Below are 11,772 nucleotides of genomic sequence, written 5' to 3'. Positions count from 1 at the left end.
ACATCAGCCAGACTGTGACAGATCTGTGGCAGGATCCAGTTCTGCTCCCTAATGTAATGTTACACACAGAGAGAGAGAGCGAGAGATAGGCAAGGATAGCACTGAACCTCTATGAAGTGATTGTGTAGAGGATACACGGTTTTTTATTTTTTTAGATGGCCAAAGATTGGGCACAATTATGATTGTTTCCAGTGTTTTGCTTTACAAACATGAACTTTAAAATGGCTTTTGCTAACATTTAGTCTATTTTCAGGTATGACAGTGAAGGGAGACTAACCAACGTGACGTACCCCACAGGGATGGTTACAAGTCTGCATAGGGAGATCGAAAAATCCATCAACATCGACATTGAGAGCTCCAACAGAGATGATGACATCACTGTTATCACTAATCTTTCGTCAGTAGAAGCCTCTTACACTGTTGTGCAAGGTACGTCTGCTCAGTAGTCATTTTTGAATTGCTATTTCGGGTTTCAGAAATCCTTTTGTAAATGATACTTTGCTCCGTTTGGTTGGTTTCATATTTCATACAATTTTTAGCTTAATCGTTTTATATATTAGTGCACAAACTTACAAGATAAAGATACCCCCGACATCCGTGTGGGAGGCTGGAAGCCAAATTCTTTTCTCTCCCATGCCTGGCGCTCCAGTTGTGTTTTGCTGTGATGCATATGATTCGAGACAAATTCATTACCTTATCCCAAGGAAATATTCGCTGTCTTCCATCTGCCCTCGACCACAAACCCCACTGTCCCAAAGCTTATTTCATCTGTTAAGATGAAAGGAATGAAAGACAGAGGGAGAGAGCAAGAATGTTTTACTTCCTTCCCATGGCAGAAAAAAAAACCCTCAAACTTCAATACAACCAGACATAATACAGGATGAGGGAGGAACCTTTTTGAAAGGATTACAGAGGATTGAATCCATGGAGAACCTTCCTCAGATCATGCATTTAAACCTAACCTTGACACGCTAATGGGGTGAATAATAAATTGACTAAACACCTCTAAAAGGTTTCCATATGAATTATAAACTATATTATCTCAAATTATTTTGTACCGTACCTTTGCTCATAAATTAGTTTCATGGTTTGTAATTTATTTATAGTGGATGTTCTGAAGCATAATAAATGTTTGCGGCACTCTGAAACGAGGAGATTTGAGGCTCCACATCATTTGTTATAAACAAAGCACTGCTCTGTTATCTTTCATGATCTTAAGACAGTCAGACAGTTCTTGAGCTGATGAATGCCCCGCAGCCCTTTCATGAGTTCAAAATAAATCAAGCCTTTTTTGTAGCTGTCATTTTGTTCTGTTGTCATGTTGAAAATTTGTTGTGTAATATTTTGTTGTGTTCTTAATTTAATGGTAATTTTTATGTAACTCTATTGCCCCCTGCAGATCAAGTACGGAACAGCTACCAATTGTGTAACAATGGCACTTTGAGGGTAATGTACGCCAATGGGATGGGCATCAGTTACCACACAGAGCCCCATATCCTGGCAGGGTCAGTGAGTCCCACCATCGGCCGTAGGAACATCTCCCTTCCCACTGATAACGGTCTGAACTCCATCGAGTGGAGGCTGCGCAAAGAACTGTCAAAGGGCAAGGTCACTGTGTTCGGCAGGAAGCTTCGGGTGGGCACTCGAGATTTTAAAATCAATACTGTAATACATTAGTTTTACAGTACATACCAGTGCAAATGCAATCAAATAATCCTACTTGATTTTCTAATAGGTAACTAAATAATTTCACCAAACTGAGAGGTTTTCATATCAAATTTTTGTTTGCAGGCACATGGGCGCAACCTCCTGTCGATAGATTTTGATAGGAACACACGGACTGAGAAGATCTATGACGACCACAGGAAGTTCACTCTGAGGATCACGTATGATGCCCAGGGCAGGCCTGCGATATGGCAGCCGAGCAGCAGCCTTGCAGTGGTGAATGTGTCTTACTCCAGTACAGGTCAGCTAGTGGGGCTGCACCGAGGGAGTATGAGTGAGAGAACGGAGTTTGACCCACAGGGGCGAATTCTCTCACGCTCTTTTGTGGATGGAAAGGTCTGGAGCTACAGTTACCTGGACAAGGTGAGATTATTAAGTGAAATTAGGTTAAAGGTTATTAGGATTATTGTTTTTTTTTAAACAATATTTTTCATTTGATTTGCTTAAAATATAATATAATACAACAAATAAAATGTGTAGTCAGATAAAATACCATGAATAAGAATTGATATATATATATATATATATATATATATATATATATATATATATATATATATATATATATATATATACACACATTCTTTTTAATTGCCAATTTTTCCTCTTGTTTTAAGCATATATTTTACACAATTGTGCGTGATTTAAGATTAAAAACAGGGGGGAAACAATATTAATAATTAAAAATCAACAACAAAAAAATCTAAAGTCATGTTTGATTATAGTCCAGGTTGTTATTGTTAACTAAAAGTAAAACCATTAAAAATATATATTTTTTGAATTTAGAAATTTAAGTATTTCTTTAAATAAATAAAAAATGAAAATGAAAATAAAGCAAATTCAAAATATTACCAATTATAATTTATAAATAGTAATACAATAACACTAGTTATAATAGGTAAGTGTATATACAGTATACCGTAGATATATATAATCTAGTCAAAAAGTACACCATATATTACAAAATTCCTCCAGTAATCAATTTGTAAATACAATTTTCCAAAATTTAGCACAGAAATTCTGATGAATGATTTCATTTCTAATTATGAGAGCCTGTTAAAGATGTTGTTGTTAATTAATATCAATGTGATAAAGACATTCTGATAATACTTCTCTCTACAGTCCATGGTGCTGCTCCTGCAGAGTCAGAGACAATACATCTTTGAATTCGATGCATCCAACCGCATCACGGCTGTCACCATGCCTAGCGTTGCCCGTCACACCATGTTCACTCACGTCTCCATCGGCTACATCCGCAACACCTACAACCCGCCCGAGAGCAACGCGTCCATCATTTATGACTTCAGCGAGGACGGGCGCCCCCAGGCCGCCTACTTCCTGGGTACCGGCCGTCGTGTCCTCTACAAATACGGCAAGCTGGCCAAGCTCTCCGAGATCTTGTATGACAGCACAGCCATCACCTTTGGCTACGATGAGACAGCCGGCGTGCTAAAAATGGTCAACTTGCAAAGCGGTGGCTTTTCGTGCACGATACGCTATCGTAAAATGGGTCCCCTAATCGACAAACAGATCTATCGCTTCTCGGAGGAAGGTATGGTGAACGCGCGCTTCGACTACACCTACCATGATAATAGTTTCAGAATCGCAAGTATGAAGCCAGTAATCAGCGAGACGCCACTTCCTGTGGATCTATACCGCTATGACGAGATCTCCGGAAAAGTGGAGCATTTTGGAAAGTTTGGAGTCATCTACTATGACATCAATCAGATAATCACCACTGCCGTCATGACCCTTAGCAAGCATTTCGATGCGCACGGCCGAATCAAAGAGGTTCAGTATGAGATCTTCCGCTCTCTCATGTACTGGATGACGGTGCAGTACGACAACATGGGCAGAGTAATCAAGCGAGAGCTAAAGATCGGCCCCTATGCCAACACCACTCAGTACCGCTATGAATACGATGGTGATGGACAGCTCAGTGGTGTTAAGGTGAACGATTGGTCCACTTGGCGCTACAGCTACGACTTAAACGGCAACCTACACCTGCTCAACCCGGGTAACAGCGCCCGACTCATGCCGCTCCGCTATGACCTACGAGACCGCATCACACGGCTCGGTGATGTGCAGTACCGTCTGGACGAGGACGGTTATCTGAGTCAGAGGGGCGGTGATGTGTTTGACTACAACTCTAAAGGCCAGCTGGTGCGCGCCTATAGCCGTGCAGCTGGAGGATGGAGCGTCCAGTACCGTTACGATGGACTCGGACGCAGGGTGTCTACTAAGAACAGTCTGGGTCAGCACCTCCAGTTCTTTTATGCTGACCTGAACAACCCGACTCGGGTCACGCATGTGTTCAACCACTCCAGCTCAGAAATCAGCTCTTTGTACTATGACCTGCAGGGCCATCTGTTTGCCATGGAGGTTAGCAGTGGGGAGGAGTACTACATCGCCTCTGACAACACTGGTACACCACTGGCTGTCTTCAGCAGCAACGGGCAGATGATCAAACAGGTGCAATACACCGCTTACGGGGAGGTGTACCACGACTCCAACCCTGAGTTCCAGCTTGTCATCGGCTTCCACGGTGGGCTTTACGACTCGCTTACCAAGCTGGTGCATTTCACACAGAGAGACTATGATGTTTTAGCGGCCAGATGGACGTCGCCAGATTACACCATGTGGCAGAAGATCGGAAAAGAACTGGCACCCTTCAACCTGTACATGTTCAAGAATAATAACCCTCTCAGTGATATGCTGGATGTCAAAAACTATGTCACAGGTGAGAGTTTATAATTGGGTAACTTTGCAGATTAGCTAACTCATTAGTTATTTAAGTCTGTCAAATGTACGTTAATTAAATGTTAGTATTGGCTTATAAAATATTGAAATAGTTTTTATTTTTGCTAATGTTCAGTCATATGTAAATAAATAAAAACAATATCTTCAGAGACTATATAAGGTAGAGATGGTCCCCTCTTATATAGATGAATCGAGAAATTATATTAAGTATATAATATTTGATGTGTGTGTGTGTGTCTATATACAACCATCTTCAATTGTAATAATATTTCACAATATTATATAGTTTGTATTTGTTGTATTTTCAGCTTTGGTGAGCATAAGAGACTTACTTTCAGAAACATTAAAAAAAATCTCTCTGACCCCTTTTGAAATGATAATGTGTAGATGTACAGTATTGTTCAAAATAATAGCAGTACAATGTGACTAACCAGAATAATCAAGGTTTTTCGTATATTTTTTTATTGCTACGTGGCAAACAAGTTACCAGTAGGTTCAGTAGATTCTCAGAAAACAAATGAGACCCAGCATTCATGATATGCACGCTCTTAAGGCTGTGCAATTGGGCAATTAGTTGAATTAGTTGAAAGGGGTGTGTTCAAAAAAATAGCAGTGTGGCATTCAATCACTGAGGTCATCAATTTTGTGAAGAAACAGGTGTGAATCAGGTGGCCCCTATTTAAGGATGAAGCCAACACTTGTTGAACATGCATTTGAAAGCTGAGGAAAATGGGTCATTCAAGACATTGTTCAGAAGAACAGCGTACTTTGATTAAAAAGTTGATTAGAGAGGGGAAAACCTATAAAGAGGTGCAAAAAATGATAGGCTGTTCAGCTAAAATGATCTCCAATGCCTTAAAATGGAGAGCAAAACCAGAGAGACGTGGAAGAAAACGGAAGACAACCATCAAAATGGATAGAAGAATAACCAGAATGGCAAAGGCTCAGCCAATGATCACCTCCAGGATGATCAAAGACAGTCTGGAGTTACCTGTAAGTACTGTGACAGTTAGAAGACGTCTGTGTGAAGCTAATCTATTTTCAAGAATCCCCCGCAAAGTCCCTCTGTTAAAAAAAAGGCATGTGCAGAAGAGGTTACAATTTGCCAAAGAACACATCAACTGGCCTAAAGAGAAATGGAGGAACATTTTGTGGACTGATGAGAGTAAAATTGTTCTTTTTGGGTCCAAGGGCCACAGGCAGTTTGTGAGACGACCCCCAAACTCTGAATTCAAGCCACAGTACACAGTGAAGACCGTGAAGCATGGAGGTGCAAGCATCATGATATGGGCATGTTTCTCCTACTATGGTGTTGGGCCTATTTATCGCATACCAGGGATCATGGATCAGTTTGCATATGTTAAAATACTTGAAGAGGTCATGTTGCCCTATGCTGAAGAGGACATGCCCTTGAAATGGTTGTTTCAACAAGACAATAACCCAAAACACACTAGTAAACGGGCAAAGTCTTGGTTCCAAACCAACAAAATTAATGTTATGGAGTGGCCAGCCCAATCTCCAGACCTTAATCCAATTGAGAACTTGTGGGGTGATATCAAAAATGCTGTTTCTGAAGCAAAACCAAGAAATGTGAATGAATTGTGGAATGTTGTTAAAGAATCATGGAGTGGAATAACAGCTGAGAGGTGCCACAAGTTGGTTGACTCCATGCCACACAGATGTCAAGCAGTTTTAAAAAACTGTGGTCATACAACTAAATATTAGTTTAGTGATTCACAGGATTGCTAAATCCCAGAAAAAAAAATGTTTGTACAAAATAGTTTTGAGTTTGTACAGTCAAAGGTAGACACTGCTATTTTTTTGAACACACCCCTTTCAACTAATTGCCCAATTGCACAGCCTTAAGAGCGTGCATATCATGAATGCTGGGTCTTGTTTGTTTTCTGACAATCTACTGAACCTACTGGTAACTTGTTTGCCACGTAGCAATAAAAAATATACTAAAAACCTTGATTATTCTGGTTAGTCACATTGTACTGCTATTATTTTGAACAATACTGTAAATGTATTTTTTAAAGCCAAATTTTGTCCATTCAGTGGTTTTCTCTACCACACAATGTCATAATTTGGTCAGTTTTCTCAACAATTTATTTATTTTGTTTTTGATAATTACTTATCAGTTAATTGCCCTTTAACCCCAAAAGCTTAAGCTTAAACTCCTTTTCTATGTATTTTTCATTGCAGATGTGAAGAGTTGGCTGGTCATGTTTGGCTTCCAGCTTAGCAACATTATCCCAGGCTTTCCCAGACACATACACTATTTTGTGGATCCGCCGTATGAGCTCTTCGCCAGTCAAGAAAGTGAAAATGGGCAGGTGCGTCCCCACAATAATACCACAGTAAATCCTCAGGATACGATTACAACAACTTTAGTATTTCCAAAGGTAGAAAATCTGTGAATACTGGACTAGGTGATCTTGTCTGCATTCACCAAGACCTATAATTTTCTTCTTGCAGCTGATAACTGGAGTTCAGCAGGAAGCCGAACGGCACAACCAAGCATTCATGGCTCTGGAGGGACGGCTTCTTGACAAAGAGCGCAAGAACAAACATGAGAAACCAGGCCACTGGTTTGGCACGAGTACCCCCATCATCGGACGAGGAGTGATGCTGGCAGTGAAAGAAGGCCGCGTGGTCACAGGGGTCTCCAGCATGGCCAGCGATGACAGCAGGAAGGTGGCTCTAGTGCTCGATAATGCCATCTACTTAGACGGGACGCACTACACTCAGGATGGCCATGACTGTCATTTCTTCGTGAAGATCGGCTCAGCTGACAGTGACCTCCTAGCTTTAGGACTCACCAATGGACGCAAGGCACTGGAAAGCGGGATCAACGTGACGGTAAGCGGTCGCTCGCGAAGAGGAGTCACCGTTGAGTTCCAGGTTCCAGCTCTTTCTCTAAGCGTGCGCTATGGTTTGGCGTCGGACGTCCTGGATGAGGAGAGAGCCCGGCTGTTGGAGTTGGCGCGGCAGCGGGCGCTATTGGGAGCCTGGCTGCGAGAGCAGCAGCGGGCACAGGATAATAAAGAGGGAAGCCGCTTGTGGACTGAAGGAGAGAGACAGCAGCTCCTCTCAACAGGGAAAGTGCAGGGGTACGACGGGTACTACATTTTACCTGTAGAACAGTACCCTGAACTAGCGGACAACAGTTTTAACATCCAGTTCTTGAGACAGAATGAGATGGGGAAGAGGTAACAGTCCAGACATCTGTTATCCTGTTTCTTTATATTTCGCTTTCTCTCCACTTATACCTTTACAGTTTTCAGTTCTTTTCTCGATCTTTTTCTCTCTCTTGCTCCGTCTTTCTCTTTTTTTCCTTGCTTTGTTTTCTATTATCTCCTGAACCCACGGAGAATAATTGAACTAATGGGGAAACTCACCGAACGCTGCAGGGACCTTTAAAAGAAGAACATTCAAAAACTTTGTTAATACTGCCTCTGGCAAAAAAAGAACAATTTGAAAGACCTCGTCTTTGTTTTTCAACTATGGACCTCAAAAAGCACTGAGAAACTGAAAAACAAAACAGAGCTGCTGTTGCTGAAATATGAAAAATCCCCTTTTTAAAAAAGAATAGATATTTTGACCCATATTTTTTGGGTTACCGAGAGGATGTTGGTGCCAGATGATCTGGAGAGGCCCAGTCTCGACGTCAGAACTGAGGAGTAACATCCGTCAAGAGAAATGTCAGTCTCAGGCCTCACATTCTTCACAGCTAAACTTTCAGTTGCCACCGCAGCAAGACCCATCATCTGCAGACTGTTTCTTCAGGAAAATTCCAGTGGAGTAAAAGTGATGAAAACAACCAAGTCTGACATAGTTCGTTTCATCACTGATAGAAAAGTACTTGCATTGTATCTGATAACAGTGAAGTTCTGAGTGTGCTTTAGATGCGATAGTTTTGTACATTCCAGGCGCATTAGAGTAACGAGACCTTCACCAGGGCACTTCTATATAGCGATATCAGAAAAAAAACACTCACAGTCTCCAGATTAAAAGGTTACTAGTTTCAGAAACTATTTATTTTTACTTAGTTTGTTTCAATTTTTTATCATTCATAGTACTCTGACAATCATAAAGGAGTCACTGCTTTTAGCTACAAAGATAAACTTTGATGTTCGAGTTTATTTTCCTTTGTACGATACGTAGTAATTTTTCATTTTTGTATTAATTTAGATTTTTTTGCTTCAAAGCAAATTCTAGTCATATACAGAAATAATTTATGTAAAGTGTTTAAAATGGTTTATACTTTAAATAAAGTTTAAAACTGTGAAACTTGTTTTTCAGAATATATCCGTATGTACATTGTATAGATTTACCTTTATGCAGCACAGTAGAATATTGTTCATAATATCAACTTTTATATTTCTAACAGAAGGTGGCTTGTTATGTGCAAATCAACAGCTGGTATTGAAACACTATAATTTTTTGTGACACTCAGATATCACAGATATGGAATAATATTGATACCCCATCTGATTGTCTGGTTCAGGTTTTTTTTTTTTTTTTTAATGCAGAAAAGTTGCTGTACTAGAACCCAAACCATAGAAATTTATTCTTTCCACTGTGAAGAGACTCATTATGGATGTCATGATGTACCAAATCAGTATTGAGGGATGATTCTTACTCAAGTGAGACTCTTCTGAGACCTTACCAATAAATAGTTTAATTCATGTGAGTTTGGCTAGTCTCATGTATTTGTAAATGTCTTCACACACAGGTTATAATATGTCATTTTTCCACATCTCATGGGGTGGAGTGTACCATTTCCTTACCATGGTAAACTATAGTTTCTGACAAATAACCAGATTTTACTGAAGTGAAACTTTGGTAATATTAACCAAAATGTTTCGTGATACTGCAGTTAAACTATGGCTTTTCGGACATGCACAATGGTAATAATACTATGTTTTACTTTAATAAGCATTTATTGAACATATCCAGATGTAATATATGGAAGCGCCACAAAATAAAAAAAAAAGTAATTGTGATTTATTTATTTTTTAAATTCTATATAGTTTGTATCACACAATTCAGATTAGGAATTCTGATTTTTTTTTCTCTCTCTCTCACTGTCTTTCTTTATCAGTTTCGAGTTTACATATCGCAATTTTGATTTGATTACATATCGCAAATTATAAGCTTGTATCTGGTAATTCGGTTGTTGTTTTTTCTGAATCCTGAGTTTACATTTTCCAATTATTATGGGGTTTTTTTCTGCCATGGGATAAAAATATAAGGAAATGTAATTGCAACATTTCATCGCACAAATCTGCCTTTTTTTATTTTTATTTTTTTATAAATTCTGACTTTATATTTCACGATTCTGAATATTATTATTTACTACTACTACTATTCATTTGTGCAACAGGTACACAGTTCGCAATGTAGCAGTCTTTTATTTTGAAACGACGGGTCTTTTATTGTGAAGTTGCCTCACGGAGGGGAGTTTTCAAGGCGGTGCCTTTTTGCATGGCCACGCCTACGCATGGCTTCTGAAAATTTGAATGACAAGGAAGTAAAGGTGTTGCCACCCCATGGCAAGCCTCGGTAAGTGTATTTCCTTGTAAAAATATTAGGGATTTAAATAAAGCTACGTGTGAAACTGCAGTTCTGTTCAATGTTTCTGAGTAACTTACTGGAAACCTGTACGTGTTGTTTTCGAGCAGCTGCCGTTGTTTTCGGTGTCTGTTGTAGTCAGGGTGACAGTGCCCATGTGCACCTGTGATAAACACTTCAATTATCTCTACATTTGATTACTTACAGTATAACGAGCTGAAGGTTTTGTGCACTTTGCTAATATCCTGCGGTGCCTGGTCGTTATTTTCATTACTTTGTCGTTTTGAAGAGCTTGAAATCTTGACGTAAGGATGACTTGCAGAAAAGAAAGAAAAAAAAACGGCTATGTGTATGGAAACAACACTTTCTTGGCGTTTTGTTATGATTTAATTATTATTTTCGTGTAAAAACATATTCTTGAACATCCATACATCAAAACAATTGAAATCGTAGTATTCACAAGGTAACTTAACCAAAAAATTTACAAACACATAAATAATATCTCGCGTAAATGGTATCATTGCATCAGATTATATTATATATAGTATATAGAGCATATAATATATATATATATATATATATATATATATATATATATATATATATATATATGTATATATATATATATATATATATATATATATATATGTGTGTATATACTGTAATATTGTTGTAGTAGTAGTATTAGTTTTGGTGATTACTGCGTTCAATCAAGGTTGCTTATTGCGTGACAGGATAACTGCTTGATTGTACTCATTCCTCTCTGCTATAGATAAGGAGATTTCCTACAGCAATCTCAAAGATCTTTTGGCAAAGGGTTCAGGGCTTCTTGTGGATGTGCGCACTAAAGATGAAGTAGACAGAGGACATATTCCAGGCTCCATTCACATCCCAGGTAGGAGAGAAGACTGACAAAAATTATGCATTAGTTGCAAAAACTATCTGTCTGTCTATCTAGTTATTTGTTATTGTTTGATATTATCACTTTTTAGGTTACCTAAAAGTATTGTACATTAAGTGTATTGAACGTGTACTAAAAGCAATTTTCATTTATTTAATTTTAGTGTAAAATGTAGAAAGTGACATGTCCCTGGACGCAGCTGAATTCCAGTCTAAGTTCGGTGTAGTTAAGCCATCCCTGGACAGCTCTGAACTGGTTTTCCACTGTCAGATGGGAAAACGTGGCGATCTTGCGACAGAGAAAGCCAGAAACCTAGGCTTCAAGAAGTAAGAAACTTGGAATCATGAATGCTTAAACAATCACAGTTTTACTGAAGCCGTAACAATAATTCCTTCTCTGTCCTCAGTGCCCGTAATTATGCAGGGGGCTACAAGGAATGGTCAGAAAAAGGTGGCAAGTGACAATCGAGTCAGAACTCCTGGAATACTCTGAAGATTCCAGCTTAAATCAGGGACCTGTTTACTCTCATACAACTAATCATAATATTTGTACATGTATTTTAATAAAGTCTGATTATTAAACAAATAAATGTTGTCCTTGTCTTAGCCTTTTAACCTCCTGGGTCCTCCTCTGTAGAAGACATTATATTTTAGTGAATTTCTCTGGGACCATACGTGTCATAGTCGGGATGTCCTGTCCCGTTTTCAAAATGGTTGTCGTATAAAAGAAAAAAAAAACGTCAGGAAAAAAATGTGTGTGGTTTCAAATAAGAAAATGACCTTTTGTTATGAAACAGGAAATAATTTCCA

General features: G+C 38.9%; 1 protein-coding gene and 1 pseudogene across 1 annotated transcript in view; both read left to right on the top strand.

Moving 5' to 3' along the window:
* The window catches only part of LOC128027289 (teneurin-2), a 410,843-nt gene extending 401,667 nt beyond the window's left edge, over positions 1-9,176 (top strand). Inside the window, exons 27-32 of the mRNA XM_052614746.1 lie at positions 254-429; positions 1,400-1,635; positions 1,792-2,088; positions 2,848-4,465; positions 6,691-6,821; positions 6,964-9,176. Coding sequence (XP_052470706.1) covers positions 254-429; positions 1,400-1,635; positions 1,792-2,088; positions 2,848-4,465; positions 6,691-6,821; positions 6,964-7,701 — 3,196 coding nt within the window. The 3' untranslated portion in view covers positions 7,702-9,176. The remainder of the gene's footprint in view (positions 1-253; positions 430-1,399; positions 1,636-1,791; positions 2,089-2,847; positions 4,466-6,690; positions 6,822-6,963) is intronic.
* Positions 9,177-9,940: 764 nt separating this feature from the next.
* LOC128027296 (thiosulfate:glutathione sulfurtransferase-like) lies at positions 9,941-11,552 on the top strand (annotated as a pseudogene).
* The last annotated feature ends 220 nt before the right edge of the window (positions 11,553-11,772 follow it).

The sequence above is a fragment of the Carassius gibelio genome, chromosome A14 (assembly GCF_023724105.1).
Source record: "Carassius gibelio isolate Cgi1373 ecotype wild population from Czech Republic chromosome A14, carGib1.2-hapl.c, whole genome shotgun sequence".
Classification (NCBI taxonomy): Eukaryota; Metazoa; Chordata; class Actinopteri; order Cypriniformes; family Cyprinidae; genus Carassius; species Carassius gibelio.
The sequence above is the reverse complement of the archived record's forward strand: the minus strand, read 5'-3'. Positions and strand labels throughout refer to the sequence as shown.